Source organism: Pomacea canaliculata, linkage group LG1 (assembly GCF_003073045.1).
Source record: "Pomacea canaliculata isolate SZHN2017 linkage group LG1, ASM307304v1, whole genome shotgun sequence".
NCBI lineage: Eukaryota > Metazoa > Mollusca > Gastropoda > Architaenioglossa > Ampullariidae > Pomacea > Pomacea canaliculata.
In genome coordinates, this window is record NC_037590.1 from 24,466,537 (window position 1) to 24,482,167 (window position 15,631).

Consider the following 15,631-nt stretch of genomic DNA (forward strand, 5'->3'; position numbering starts at 1 on the left):
CTCTGATCGTTAATTAAATCTGTTTGTACTTTATGTAAAAGTCAAGGTCTTTGTATATATTTATGTCTAAAATTCTCCTTTTTGCTTATTTTATATATTTATCGCTTACTTACCACAAGTCCTGCATCTAGTCTCCGTCTTCATTTAACAATTAAAAATGTCTCTCTAAGCCCGTTTATGATGTGTAAATGACAATTTCTGTGTAGATTATTAAATGTTCTAGGTCTTGCTCACATATTACATTTCCAAGAATGCTATTCAATGAGTCTTCTTTTACGAAAAGACATCTGGATGTTTCCCCTTTATTGTACATGTAACCACAATATTTATCGGGGATTCTTAGTCATGATACTTGCGTCTTTCACTACAAGTTTAAAGGTCACCTGATTAAAACACCTGAGTACGGAACTTGGCGCAGTTTCTGATTGGCTGGAAGGAGGAGTGAAACTAATTATGTGGACAATTAAATGAATTAAATCTGTTCTGATGGTGAGATGTAGTATTGACATGTCCAGTTAAGAGATGTTTTAAAACACACACACACAAACACACTAAGAAACCCAAGTTTTCATCTGTTTTACTCTGAGAAAAGGTAGAAGAAACGGAGGAGTGCGAAGCACGGGACATGGAGGATCCAGCGTGACACAGCAGACGACTATGAGGAGAAGCCTGCGAGGTTTCCACCGGTGAGGTCGAGGGCCAAGAAGGTTTCTCCCACTACGCACCCGTAATTGGTTGCCATGCCGACTACTACCTGCTTGTTGGTAGTTTTGTCTTTACAGTAGACAGGAGCTCCAAGGTCCCCCTAACGATAGAGAGTGCAGTGAACAGGAAACACGTGATCGGCAAACATATTTACTTGATTTTACAGATTATTTTGACGAGCTTACGAATGTATCCGACACTTCAATCTAAACGGTGTTCACCTTCGCTCGCAGTCCATGGCAAATATCAGTCCTAGTAAACCTACAGTGCTCCTGATAATGTAGCACGTGACTATACTGTCAGAACTTTCGCACCAGACCGGTGACCAGTGACATCCTCTTAATTTACAACGACATCGTCGACCTCTACTTACACCACAGACAGCTCCACCGGTGCTGGTGCAGGTGTACTCGTAGGAGGGGTCATAGTTGCCCAGGCTGCTGCTGCTACCCAGGATGTCAGACAGTTCCTTGCAGCAAGACGTTTGTAAGGATGAAGTCGTCAACGGAAGTGACGTCAGGTTCTTGGTATATACCGCTGTCAGTACAAGAATACAGAAGACAAAGCCTTGCAAACACAGAAGCTGAGTCAAGAGCAGATGTTGTCGTCAGTAAGCAGTTCTAAAGTCATTCAAATCCAAATGTAAATCTCTCCGACACTCCTTCCATCGAAAATCCCAGTGAACGAATTATTAATTAATTCTTAATAATAATTAATTATTAATATAATAATTATTATTATTATAATTAATAATTATTATTATTATAATAATTATTATTAATACCCCAAACGGAGGCAAGTTCAATGCTGTTTCACAGGAGACAAGGGCGGTAGGTAGGTCGTGTGATGTAGTCGCCACAATGGAGTAAAAACACAACTCACACAAACATACACCAGTTATCAATTAAACAACATATAAGAGTCCAGAGACAGGAGTGTCGGGCAAGAAGGACAACTGGCTGGAGGAGTTACAGTAGGTATTGTCGAAAGAGACATTCTTGAAGTCAGATCGGAAGGCATGGATACGGAGAGACGGAGGCAGGCCAAAACTGGGACCGCAGAAGAGAAATAGCGACAGTTTATCTTTTAACTCTAGTTCTCTCATCTCTCTCTCGTATCAACACAAACACACAACACACACATATCTATCTTGATGCCTGTGTTGGCCTGTATACCAAGATGTCTGACTTACGCAGGCCTGTTGTATCTCCTCCATAGCTGACAAACGCGCAGGTGCTGGTGTCGATGTTCGATTGCTGGAATAGAGAGTACCTGCTGACCCCCCTGGACACGAGGTCAGGCTGAGGTCGGAGGGCAGAGTTATAGTTGTTGTACCGCTGCCGCTGCTGGTGCCTACGAAAGTCATCGTTAAGTTCTTGTGATGAAACACGATTTGTGGTTTACTAAATCTTCACATCATCGTCTACAGTTCGTTTATGTATTAGTAAAACCTTGTTTGATTTGATATCAAGGCAGCGAGGAACAAGTAAAATCCCATAATAGTCAGTTCGGCGAGATTATACCATTTTCATATATTTTTGTTGACATCCATCTATAATAGTCAATAAGTCACTATCTTCCAGCTTTCATGACAGGTACATATCGCTATAATTATTTTCTTTTTTACTCTGGGATGATTACAGGGAAAACATGGCCATTCACCCCTATCGCAGGTGTTACTGATGTCCAGTGTTTTCCCTGTAACCATTCCAGAGTGAAAAGAAAAAAGTGAAATCGTCATTTCCTTGACAGATGTCATACACAAACATCACAAATAGTCAGAGTGCAAATTGATAATAGTCTGTAGAGAAATGATGTGTGCTAAGAACATGAAAAAAAATACTCACAACGTATTCTTATCTAAATACTTAATAGTTTTCTATTCACCTTTCAGAGTTCCACCTTTGATGGTGACGGTGGCGCCACCATTGCCGCCAACAAGGGTTAAAGTCCTGAAAGAACACAGGCACACAATCATCTTGACATTGCATGGACACTTTATCACAGATACCATTGATGTCATCAGTCTAGATGTCCAGATCACAGGAAAACAACTACTGGTCGAAAACCAACGACACCCGTATTTTAAAATCACTCGACCGGGGTTCAGGAGGGAAGGGTTAACAATCACCCCTAGATTAGGTTAACATCATGAAGCGCCACTCACTCCTTGGACAGGGAGCCCTTGTTGAGGGAGAGGAGCTGGTTGTAGCAGTCGGTGGTGACGACCACCTTCAGGGAGCCCGTGTACACCCCTTCACACACCACCAGCTTGACGGAGTAGGCTGTGAAGGCCACCATCCCGGGTAGTCGCAGGCGCTGACGGGGGTGCCGCCTGCCAGACGGCGTTCCACCGAGCGACTACGACGACAGCCTGCAAGCAGGAGTGACTGAGTAGGTGACGGAGGCAGGGAGAACGGAGGGCAAGTTGGATCAGGGGGGTAGTGGGTGTGGGTAGATTTGTGGGTGTCTTCTCAAATTAGACAATTGGAATAGGCGCATGCGCACATGCTCACGCACATATTCATGGACAGACTGTAACGCAGAGAAGCTCGTGGTTGAATTAAATTATGTCGAAAGTTTATAATTTTAGTTGTGCGTCCTAACAGAACAGAGCTACAGGTACATCAGAACAAGAGTTACAGTTCAGTTAAAACAAGGAGTTACAATATCATCAACTGTATTTCAGTCTTCAGTGTCTTCTGTGTGTGTGAAAATCATGCCCTACTTTTTCTGGCAATGTGTCCGTCTAATGAAGGGAAGTAAGAACGTTTAATGTATATTCAAAAACACATTCCGTTGAGAACAACAATGTACATTTTTAGTCTAGCATTTTCACACCTTGAATGTTTTTATATATATATATATTTTACCTTCTTGAAACAACCGTTGTTTATAACGTGACGAACTTTGTAGTGCCTACGACTGTGCAAAGGGCGAAACAACATGAGGATCACCGTGAAAAAAAGTAGAAAAGAAGACAAAAACAAAGTAAAGAAGATGACTATGAATCCCCTTCTAGCGATATGCTAATGGCCTACATATTGGTACTTTACTGAAATAACATTGTAGACATTAGTCATCGGCAGCTCAGCCATGGAATAAAGCCATATTGAGCTGTGACTACCACTCCTGTGTCATCAGTGTGTGCTTACCATTCTCATCTCTGCATCGACGAGCGAGGAATTTGTCGAAGGAAAGCTGCCTGGCATCAAAGGACGGCCTGTCGAAGTTGAAGGATGGAATGGCCGCGGTCAGCATGGCCAGGGTGGCGGCCACCAGCAGATGGCAGGTGAGTGGCGCCATGGTCAACGCTGGTCAACGCTGGTCAACGCTCCTTTGGACTGGAGTCCTGAGTCTCACTCTTACACCAGCTCGTGTTCTGACTGACTTCTGAAACAGACTTATTGAGAAGCTTGGCTTTCTGACGCAAAAACACTGCCACCTGGCGCCAGCATCCGCCTTTTAAACGAGACAGGTCACGTGACTCGAACTTCCTGTGTTGGTCGATTGCTGGCAAGTAGTCGCCAGCCCGTAGAAGACGTGGGGGCAGGGGAGGAGCAGGTATGTCTGACATGCTGGCACACATTTCACTCAAAGACTTACACCAAGTTTGAATAAAGACCAGGTCCGAGTATACAGAAGTTCTGAGTAAAGGATGGGTATGAACGTGTGTTGAATGGAAATAATTTGTTAAGACTAGAAGAACAAAGTTGCTGGAGGAGTTATGATCGTAGAAAAGTGACCGATGACTTGTCTATGCTGTAGGACAAAGGACAATGTCGAGACTCACTGTAATTTCAGTTGAAACTCGACGAACAGATTGAGCGGCAACCACACGGTATCGTATTTGCTCACCTTGAAAAAGAAATATCGGAGTTTATAGTTGCTATTCATAAACACACACACACACACAGAGATATACACCAAGTACACTATACACACATATATAACACATAAACGCGCACACAATTACTCACACACATATCCACATATCACCCAGTAATTATTCGTCACCATCAAAAAGACTGATTACGATGTATGTTTGCTTGTACGAGCAATCTCTCTCTAAGCTGCTGAGGGATTTTTGGTGGTGGTGTGGTGGTGGTGGTGGTGGTGGTGGTGGCGAGGAGGGGTAAGGGGAGAAAGAAGAAGAACTTCAGTCAAAAAGAAAACAACAGCTGCTGAGAGCTGCAAGTGAGTCCTGACAGTTGTTTGCGTTCGAGAGTCTCATCACACACATAAATATCAAGTCAGAGATTTTGCAGAGCTCTTGTGAACAAAAACCCGACAAAAAACAAACAAACAAAAAAACTAAAGCTTCCAAGTTATGAATATGTACCATATGTTAATTATTTATGACTTCCAACTCACAACAATAAATTTCAGGATTGATGTAAATGGGTTCTTAGCAACAACAACAACAACAACAACAACAACAACAACAACAACAACAACAACAACAAATGAGATGTTATCGAAACACACACACACACACAAAGACACGTGTGCACAATATTACTGTTACTTTGTCGTGACAGTTAGACCAAGTGTTTCTCACCCAAGGGAATGTCTGCCATCCAGGCCGAGGTCGGCCTTTGCCTGTGTTTCTTTGATAGATTTTCGATCGCGTCACCTGGTCGTTCGCATCGACATCTTCTCTTTCGTCTTTTCAGTCGGCATGCCTCAAGTGAAGTTGTGGTCGTCACAGTTGTTCACTCCGACAAGTGTCTACAGGAGGGCGGCCGAGACGACCGGAGACGCGGCACGCACCCAGAGGACGAGTGTTGACACTCCTTCCGTGCTTCTGCGTCAGGCAGCACCTGTTGGTCCACCAGGTGAGGGGTCGACCATCCTCCCAAACATGTTTGTGCACAGATGCGGATGAGAGCGACAGAAGGTGATAAAAATGCACAGTGCCCTCCCCGCCCCTCCACACACACACACACACACATATATCTTATAAATCGAGAAAAATGAACGTTCCTTACAAAAGTCAAATATTTGTGGAGATCACTGAAACTTATTATCAAGTTTGCAGACGATTTGATGACGTTGGTGTTGAATATATTTGCGTTGTTGAATGTGGTTATTTGGAGAAATTTCTGTAACAGTTCAGAAAAGATTGTGTGAACCTTCCCTTGCATTAGCTTTACGTTGACCATGACTGAAGAGACTGAAGAGAAAGTGGTGAGGATGGATAGAGGGACGAGTACGACAGTTCTCTATTTTTCTGCTTCCCGCTCACCATCTCGATAGCAAATGGGCCGACAATGCACCAAGTAGTACAGACAAATCAGTGGACATAATGTTAGATATAAAAACATTCCACCAGTCTTACACGAGACGTGTGAGTCTGTCTTTGCCCTGACTCTTCTTGGTCTTCCTTTCTTTCTTTCCTTCTTTCTTCCTTGCTTTGTCTCTCTCTTCAGCTCCATTAGATTTGATGACTTGGTGTAAAGTGTGAATTAAAAACAATAATGACAACAGCAACAGTTAATCTCTCTTCCTGTTCTTATAACTCATTTCCCCGCTTGGCAATGAACACGATGCGCTCACACATAGACCAGCACGACAAACGTAGCGGTACACCACAAGAGACATACAGTGGTACAGCAACAGGAGAGATATATAATGGTACAGAAGCATGAGTGGCATACAGTGGTACAGCAACACAGTTGTAAGACTACAAACACAAAAAGGGGGGAGGAGGAGGGAAAGATGATGAGACAAAGAGGAGCCAACCAACCAACTACTGGAAGTCTTTAGAAAGAGCCTGGAAAGCTTCATTGGTGTTCACTGTGCGTGAGGCAAGGCATTTAAGCCTCTGGGGTCATACATATATACATCCTGTACATGTGTAAATACTCACATACGTGCATACATTCAAACATGGCGTGAAGGAACAACAAAATAACAAGACAGAATAATACTCAGTGCAGAATAATCCTTGTAAAATATATTTAAGTGAATCCACGCTCTGCTGGACCTTAGGAAATGAAACAAGTTGGACCTTTAAAAAAAATAAAATGTTGCTTTTCGTTTTAGCCACAGTCAAAAGATTTCAGCGGCTTCTGGAGCTAAAACTCTTAAAAAACAGATTTCCCATTATATAACCGCCAAAGGTCTATAAGCGTCACACAGTTTCACGCCTTCCATTGGCTACCAGCTCTCGCAGTTACGAATTTTTATTGGTGGTTATGAAAACCACGTGATACATATCCCTCTCTCTTAATAGGCAAGGGTCCATTGATGAGGAGACAAGGTTCCCCTGTCGTTACATCTCGAGAGACGGAGCCTTCAAGTCGGACAGACACAGACTGAGAGAGCAAACGACACCAGAGACACGGGCAGCATGTCGACACTCGCACTTCTCCTCCTCCTGTCGGCCCTGCCTGCCGCCACCCTGGGTGCGGAGTGTCCAGCCACTCTCTGTACCTCAGGCTCTTTCGAACAAGTTCTTTTCGGTTGCTACATACCAGATGGTAAGTCGTCACACATTTTGTTTAGATTGCCGTCACCTTCGAAATTTTTTTTTTTTTTTTTTTTTTTTTTTTTTTATTTAAAAATCTGAAGTTATGGATTCAGCCCTGGAAAACCCGTCACAGTTCGGGGTGTGTGCAGAGTGTCTAAAACTAAGTAGGATGATACAGTGTTTTCAGTAGAAGGGATGACGATGTATTTTTGGAATAGTGCTATAGATAGTTTGGAGCAGAGTGAGGGGCAAACTCTGAGATAGTCGGATTAGATGGCAGGCTGGTGCTATAGGAGAGGTCGCAGTGGAGTGAGAGACTGAAACACTCTGGGATAGATAAGATGGCATGCTTCTCTTTGCTTCATCATGGGCTTTGCCTTTGTAGCTTTTTTCTTTAACTCTTTTATGAGGAACTGTAATTTTATCTTTTTTTGATGAAAGACTTTTTAAGGGATTTTGTGTATTTTATTTTTGGCGTTTCTCGCATTTTGCGGTAGTCTTATACAGGCAATAATATCGTACGTGATGTACATTCTACGAGTCGGAATTTCTGATAATGTTCAGACAATAGCAAGCGCTGTATGCAGACTACAAGACTTGTATGCCGACTGCGAAGCTTTGTCTATTAGAAGCGCTGTCTATACAAACTACAAAGCGTTGTCTACGCAGACTACAAAGTGTTGCTTATGCAGATTAAATTTCGTTCTTAACCGGGCCAAAACTTCAAACCGTCCAAGTTCCGCAAAGTCCCAGAGTATTGGTAAATGTATCGGCAGACTTTTCTGTACCTAACTCAGTATACTGACTAAAGGTCCAATGTCCAATGTACCTTTCAAGCACCCCTTTGCCAAACTTGGTCCAATGTTCGGCGACTTTGCCCGGTTAAGAGATGCTTGAAGATGTGCTTTCTATGACGATAAAGAAAACAAAAATAAAGGGGAAGGTCTTGCTGAGGGTGGCGGCCATACTGTCGTCATCTCCAGACAACGGATTGTGTTGCAGACGCCCCCAGCTCGTGCATCTGTCAGGATGGCATCATGGACTACGACGCTTCGCTGTGCCCGGCTCCAGCCGTTGCCCCGGAGACAACACCTCCAGTCATCACCACCGAGGCTGCCTATGCCCCCGGGGCCTACAAGGCCAACAGTGTTTGCTGCGACCTGGACCTGTCGTACGATTCGCCATTCTACCTCTCCATGTTGTTCTCCAGCTGCTCTATCTGGGGTAAGAATCCTATTTCTCTAGCACAACACGTTCCTGTCCAGGGTCTGCTCTCGATGATGCATTCCCCTGTTTGGGTGGCAGTTTTGAGAGATTGTTGATTGCTGGGGATTGTGTAATAATAGCTGGTAATTACGAGGCTTGTTGCAATCCACTTACGTTTTCAATGAGTAGAGAAACAAACGTGGATAAATATACTACTTGTTTCTGTTCTCGAAGAATTCGAGACGTGAAGTAACTATTGAAAAATATTTTGATGACAGACGTCACCGGAGAGTGCTGGTGCCAGTACATGGTGCCATTCGATGGAGTGTCTTGTGAGAAACCAGCGGAGACATTAACAACAGAACCAGCACCAGCACCAGAGCCAGAGTCCAAGTGGAACCCAGCCTGCTGTGATGTGGACGATCCAACCTATTCCCTGGCTGGCCAGCTTGCTGGCTGCATATTAGGTGAGACCTGCAACACGGTTCCCAAACTCGTACCTATGATATCTATATTCTCACGTGACAATCGCTTACTATTATCACATCTGAGCCTCTACGCTTATAATTGTCACATAACAGTTTCTAAGAATATATGTGCTTAGTAATGTGACGTAGTAGGTGGTATGCACTGTAAACGACATAAATAATGTGTAAATATTACAGTGTATGAAAGTGACTGAGATATTTTATTATCTGTATGAATTACAAGCAGTTGGAGCATTTCCTGTGATGTTATAAATAAAACAAATGAATGTCTTTGACATTAGGGTCGTTCACAAAGACCAACTCGTGGTTGCTAGGTTACAAGCAGCTTATAGACACGAGATTAAAGACGAGTCGATGGAGTGATGATGTTTCTATTGACTGCATTGACTTGATCAGCACTGAGTGATGATATGAAAAAGCCATCAGTGTATTGCTTTCTGTCAACAGTACTGAGGTATGGTGTCAAAATAATGAGTAAACTGTCTTTCAGTTAACGGCGTTGACTGTCAATGTCAGAGCGAGGTCATCGTTAAGCGGGGTCACTTGCCTTAACTCTGCATCTACTACAACTACTACAGAAGGCACCTACAACCACAGAGGCACCAACAACCACCACCACAGAAACAATTACAACTGCCACAGAGGCAACAACAACAACCACACAGGCGGCCACAACCTCCACAGAAGCATTTACAACCACCACAGAGGCAACAACAACAACCACAGAGGCAGCCACAACCACAAAAGTACCTACAACCACCACCACAGAAGCACTTACACCCACCACAGAGACACCAACAACCACTACAGAAGCACTTACAACCACCACAGAGGCAACTACCACAACCATCACCACAGAGGCACCAACAACCACCACAGAGGCCACTACAACCACAGAAGCAGAGGCAACAACAACCACCACAGAGGCAACAACAACAACCGCAGAGGCCACAACCACTACAGAGGTAGAGGGCCCAACCTCTACAGAGGCCACAACCACCGCAGAGGCCACAACAACAACCACAGAGGCCCCAACAACAACCACAGAGGCACCTTCAACAACTACAGAGACCACAACAATTACCACTACAGAGGCACAAACAACTACAGAGGCCACAACAACAACCACAGAGGACAACCAGCAGAGAGCCACAACAACCCACAGAGGCGACAACCACCGCAGAGGCCACAACATCAACCACAGAGGCCCCAACAACAACCACAGAGGCACCTTCAACCTCCACAGAGACCACACAACCACGCAGAGGCCACAACAACAACCACAGAACAACCACCGCAGAGGCCACAACAACCACTGCAGAGGCCACAACAACAACCACAGAGGCCACAACCACCGCAGAGGCCACAACAACAACCACAGAGGCCACAACCACCGCAGAGGCCACAACAACAACCACAGAACAACCACGCAGAGGCCACAACAACAACCACAGAGGCCACAACCACCGCAGAGGCCACAACAACAACCACAGAGGCCAACAACCACAGAGGCCACAACAACAACCACAGAGGCCAACAACAACCACAGAGGCCACAACCACCGCAGAGGCCACAACAACAACCACAGAGGCACAACCACAGAGACCACAACAACCCCACAGAGGCCACAACCACCGCAGAGGCCACAACAACAACCACAGAGGCCACAACCACCGCAGAGGCCACAACAACAACCACAGAGGCCACAACCACCGCAGAGGCCACAACAACAACCACAGAGGCCACAACCACCACAGAGGCCCCAACAACAACCACAGAGGCCCCAACAACAACCACAGAGGCACCTTCAACAACTACAGAGACCACAACAATTACCACTACAGAGACCCCAACAACAACCATAGAGACTCCAACCACCATACAGGCAGAGAGCCCAACCCCCACAGAGGCCACAACCACCGCAGAGGCCACAACAACAACCACAGAGGCCACAACCACTACAGAGGTAGAGGGCACAACCCCCACAGAGGCCACAACAACCGCAGAGGCCACAACAACAACCACAGAGGCACCAACAACCACATTTGCAGAGGGCCCAACCTCAACAGAGGCCACAACCACCGCAGAGGCCACAACAACCACAGAGGCAACAGCAACAACCACACAGGCAACAACAGCTACAGAGACCACAACAATTACCACTACAGAGGCACAAACAACCACCACAGAGGTGCCAACATCCACTACAGAGGCACTAACAACAACCACAGAGGCCCCAACAACAACCACAGAGGCTTCAACCACTACAGAGGTAGAGGGACAACCACCACAGACCACAACAACCCAGAGGAGCAACAACCACAGAGGCCCAACCACCACAGAGTACAACCACAGAGGCCAACAACCACAGAGGTCCACAACAACACCACCACAGAGGCACAACACCACAGAGCACCTTCAACAACTACAGAGGACCCATTACCACTACAGAGGCACAAAACAACTACAGAGGCCAACAACCACCAGAGGCCACAACAACAACCACAGAGGCTTCAACAACCACAGAGGCAGAGGGTACAACCACCACCGAAGCCACAACAACCCCAGAGGCACCTTCAACAACTATAGAGACCACAACAATTACCACCACAGAGGCACCTACAAGCACCACAGAGGCGCTAACAACCACCACAGAGGTGCCTACTTCCACCACAGAGGCACCAACATCCACCACAGAGGTACCTACAACCACCACAGAGGTGCCAACTTCCACCACAGAGTTGCCAACATCCACCACAGAGGTACCAACATCCACCACAGAGGCACCTACAACCACCACAGAGGTGCCAACATCCACCACAGAGGTACCAACATCCACCACAGAGGCCCCACCAACAACCACAGAGGCTCCAACCACCACAGAAGTCCCAACCACAACCATAGCGACTCCAACCACCATATTTGCAGAAGGTCCAACCTCAACAGAGGCCACAACCACTGCAGAAGCCACAACAACAACCACAGAGGCTTCAACAACCACAGAGGCAGAGGGTACAACCACCACCGAAGCCACAACAACCACAGAGGCACCTTCAACAACTATAGAGACCACAACAATTACCACCACAGAGGCACCTACAACCACCACAGAGTTGCCAACTTCCACCACAGAGGTACCAACATCCACCACAGAGGCACCTACAACCACCACAGAGTTGCCAACTTCCACCACAGAGGTACCAACATCCACCACAGAGGCCACCCAACATCCACCACAGAGGTACAGAACCACCACAGAGTACAACCACCACACCACCACAGAGGTACCAACATCCACCACAGAGGTACCAACATCCACCACAGAGACACCTACAACCACCACAGAGTTGACCAACATCCACCACAGAGGCAACATCCACCACAGAGGCACCTACAACCACCACAGAGGTACCAACTTCCACCACAGAGGTACCAACATCCACCACAGAGGTACCTACAACCACCACAGAGATACCAACATCCACCACAGAGGCACCTACAACCACCACAGAGTTGCCAACTTCCACCACAGAGGCACCTACAACCACCACAGAGGTACCAACATCCACCACAGAGGCACCTACAACCACCACAGAGGTACCAACATCCACCACAGAGGCACCTACAACCACCACAGAGGTACAAATTTCCACCACAGAGGCACCTACAACCACCACAGAGGCGCCAACTTCCACCACAGAAACACTTACCACAACTACAGAGGAAACAACAACAGCTACGACTGAGATGACAACAACGATTACAGAGAGCACAACGCCAGCCTTATGTGAGTGGTGTGAGGGTGATGTCAGCCTGCAAAACATTTTGTAAATGTCTTATGGTAGTTTAGTCGTTGTATTCTTTGCCAAGCTCAAAAATCTTCTCATATTTATATCAGGTCTGTGGTGCCTGCGTCATGCATTGTCGGCATTTTTTTTGTTTGTTTGTTTGTTGTTTTTTTTCGATGGGGGTGTGGAGGAAGGGAGATATTTTTATGGTGTGTTGGTGTGATGAGCTTTCCATTACCTTTGAAGTGTGACTGGACCATGACTGTCTCTGAAATGTGCCGAATCATAGAGTTGCCTTCACCCCGCGCCTTACCCGGATGCTCCCCGTGATGTGTCCTTCATCTTTAATGTGGCCGGATCGCATTCTCCTTTCTCTTGTCTGTGTCTTACTCACAGTTTACAGCTGCCGTGGGTAGTGTGTCACGTGTGTACTGTAAGTTTTCGCATGCTTCGTATTGTGTCACGGTCGTGTAGTGTGTCAGTGTCGTGTAGTCTACCTCTCTCTTGTCTTGTAGTGTGTCACGGTCGTGTAGTCTACCTTCTCTCTTGTCTTGTAGTGTGTCACGATCGTGTAGTCTACCTCCTCTCTTGTCTTGTAGTGTGTCACGCTCGTGTAGTCTACCTCCTCTCTTGTCTTGTAGTGTGTCCAGCTTCGTCGGTGACGCGGAGAAGCCTGTGGAGGAGAGTGGTCGATGGCACCATCAGCACCGCCTGTGACTACCCAGGACTCGTTGCCATTGAGGAGAATCCTACAGGGAGCATCTTCTGCACTGGCGTTCTGGTGTCATCCACCACAGGTCATGGTGCCGGAAGTGTGTCATCAGTACTACAGCTATGCTCTGGATGCATTCCCGTATGTCTCTCTCTCTCTTGCTTTAACAAAACTATAATAATCCTCTCACAAAACATCAAACCCACTTACACACCAAAAGAGAGACAAAGTGAGTGGGAGTAGGAAGGAGGTGACGAAGGGGAGCAAATTCGCCATCAGTGAGATGTGTGTGAGCTGCGTCTCCTCAATAACAAGGAAACTTCCTCCGACTGTGTTGTAAAACTTGTCAATTAGTTTACTGTTGAGTATGTTTTAACAAAATGTTTCTATGCGTTTTCTTTCTATTTTGCGAAAGTTTAAATTTTAGTTTCATCAGATTCACGTTATCAGCTTTAAGATCTTTTATGATCACTGTGCTGGCTTCTTGAATTCTTGCTTCACGGATCCACTTGTACATGTGTGTGCGCGTGTGTGTGTGTGTGCGTGCGCGTGTGTGTGTGTACACAGGGACGCCTCGTACACCGTGCACGTGGCAGGAGGAACACAAAACATCGTCCTCAGTTCATCCAACTACCAGGGTAGGCAAATTATGTTTGCGTCTCCTCCTCAAACCAGCTTCCCCTTGTCAGGAACTTTCCACTCTCTATGAACTGATATCTGTGCGTCAAGTACCTCGTTGTTAGTACCACTTCAGTGTGGAAGCATTTCTCTACTGTAGCTATACTCATTATTTCCTATAATCATTGCTTATATTAACACTATTTTTCTAATTTATGTATTACATCATAAGACACCGTGCTAATGCGTATGTATGTGTGTGTGTGAGAGAGAGAATGAAGCATAAACGCATTTCAACATGACAGTGAGAGAGAGAGGGAGGAAAGACTCTCTTATCTTCAGACCCAGTGAATCTGTCCTTAAATAACATCCCCCCCCCCCACGTTCTCCCTGCGATGTGTGCAGCTGTGGACAATGGTGATGGCACCTACACCATCCAGCTGCCGGTAGCCGTGAACATCGACAGCTCCACGTGCAGCGTGCAAGTGTGTCTGTACGACCAGAACACCATGGCCAGCAAGGTGAACTTCAGCTCCTGTACGGTGGCCGGCTACGGTGATCGCGAGTCGCAGACCTGTGAGTCCCCTTCTTTGCTTTTTTTTAATGCCGGAAGATCGATCCCATTTTATTAAGTAGATCCTCATTGGTGACACATCTTTTCGGTCAGAACATGTCTACCTGCCTTCTTGAGAAGACGTCCATTAAAATATACAGATTCCACTAACAAATTTTCCCTTCAGGCGCCAGAAACAACTTTCACTTCATTTGTACACTGGCAAAAGAGAAAAAGAAGGAAGTAGAGCAAGTGTATAAATGCAGGTAGTCAAATACGGTCTAATAGTCCCAATAGGTGTAATACAGTTAGTCTAACACAGCACGCAATACTTTCAGTTTATCTGTAGATATATTTGAAGTAATCCATGTGTCCAGTCGAGTACACCAGCGATCTGACCTCTTCGACGATCGTCAACACCTTCAGCAAAAGCTGCTGCGATGCCATCCTGGATTCCAGTCAGTTCCAGAGCGACTCCACCGTGGGCATCACCGACGCAGCGAAGACCAACGCCGTGTGTCTGCGAGCCCAGGGCGGGCCGTGTGGTGTTAGTGGCTCTTATTACTGTTGATACCAACTGTTATTACACCTGTTCTCCCCAGTGCCACCATTTCCCTCACCCCACAAAAATTTAGGTTTGATACTGTACTGGGGAAAAGTGCTTACACTGACAGGCGATTTCCCATGCTAGACAGGTTTAGTAGGCGGTACTAGCTGGCTGTCTGCTTTGTTAGTAAGATTACATGTTTTTTTACCGGGAATATTTAGATATACCTTTCTGATCGCTTTTGATCTTTTTAATTATTTTAATTAAGCTACTTGTCTAAAAGGTTATCTTTACCTATATGTCATGAGTTTTGCTCGACGTCCTGACCGTAAAACTTTATTATTTCATTATTTAAAAAAATCCCTGACTAGCGGCAGCCGTTGTAAGAGTAGACACAGCAGCAGTCACCTCCTGGTTGTGACCTGATGTTGATGACGACTGCTTGGTGTTGACAGGGCGACCTGGGCGCAGGGGTCTTCTGCACCGCTCCTGAGACAAACGAGAAGGTTCTAGTGGGATTCTCCGTCGGCCGGCCCTGC

The 15,631-nt window shown here is 46.0% G+C and overlaps 2 protein-coding genes across 2 annotated transcripts; one reads left to right on the forward strand and one right to left on the reverse strand.

Annotated features, from left to right (window-relative positions):
• Positions 1 to 562: 562 nt before the first annotated feature.
• LOC112572611 lies at positions 563 to 4,168 on the reverse strand. The gene is made up of 6 exons (XM_025252373.1): positions 3,861 to 4,168; positions 2,873 to 3,079; positions 2,593 to 2,657; positions 1,898 to 2,058; positions 1,079 to 1,242; positions 563 to 805 (listed from the first exon to the last, which is right to left on the reverse strand). Exons 2-5 carry the CDS (start codon positions 3,004 to 3,006, stop codon positions 1,222 to 1,224), a joined length of 381 nt encoding a protein of 126 aa, XP_025108158.1. The 5' UTR covers positions 3,007 to 3,079; positions 3,861 to 4,168; the 3' UTR covers positions 563 to 805; positions 1,079 to 1,221.
• LOC112560736 (mucin-2-like) lies at positions 3,732 to 14,554 on the forward strand. Its single transcript, XM_025232765.1, has 11 exons — positions 3,732 to 3,752; positions 3,850 to 3,997; positions 8,183 to 8,404; positions 8,665 to 8,853; positions 9,409 to 9,986; positions 10,721 to 11,217; positions 11,306 to 12,071; positions 12,262 to 12,661; positions 13,304 to 13,515; positions 13,942 to 14,012; positions 14,398 to 14,554. Exons 1-11 carry the CDS (start codon positions 3,732 to 3,734, stop codon positions 14,411 to 14,413), a joined length of 3,120 nt encoding a protein of 1,039 aa, XP_025088550.1. The 3' UTR covers positions 14,414 to 14,554.
• Positions 14,555 to 15,631: the final 1,077 nt, after the last annotated feature.

What these genes read in the sequence shown, in the direction of transcription:
- LOC112572611 (XM_025252373.1), bottom strand. Translation starts at nt 3,006, where the DNA reads ATGGTGGCCTTCACAGCCTACTCCGTCAAGCTGGTGGTGTGTGAAGGG. An exon ending in CAAAGGTGGAACTCTGAAAG is followed by an intron (nt 2,059 to 2,592) that starts GTGAATAGAAAA and finishes TGACTTTCGTAG; the next exon opens with GCACCAGCAGCGGCAGCGGT. An exon ending in AGGAGATACAACAGGCCTGC is followed by an intron (nt 1,243 to 1,897) that starts GTAAGTCAGACA and finishes TTGTACTGACAG; the next exon opens with CGGTATATACCAAGAACCTG.
- LOC112560736 (XM_025232765.1), top strand. Translation starts at nt 3,732, where the DNA reads ATGCTAATGGCCTACATATTG. An exon ending in CTCCAGCTGCTCTATCTGGG is followed by an intron (nt 8,405 to 8,664) that starts GTAAGAATCCTA and finishes TTTTGATGACAG; the next exon opens with ACGTCACCGGAGAGTGCTGG. An exon ending in TATGCTCTGGATGCATTCCC is followed by an intron (nt 13,516 to 13,941) that starts GTATGTCTCTCT and finishes GTGTGTACACAG; the next exon opens with GGACGCCTCGTACACCGTGC.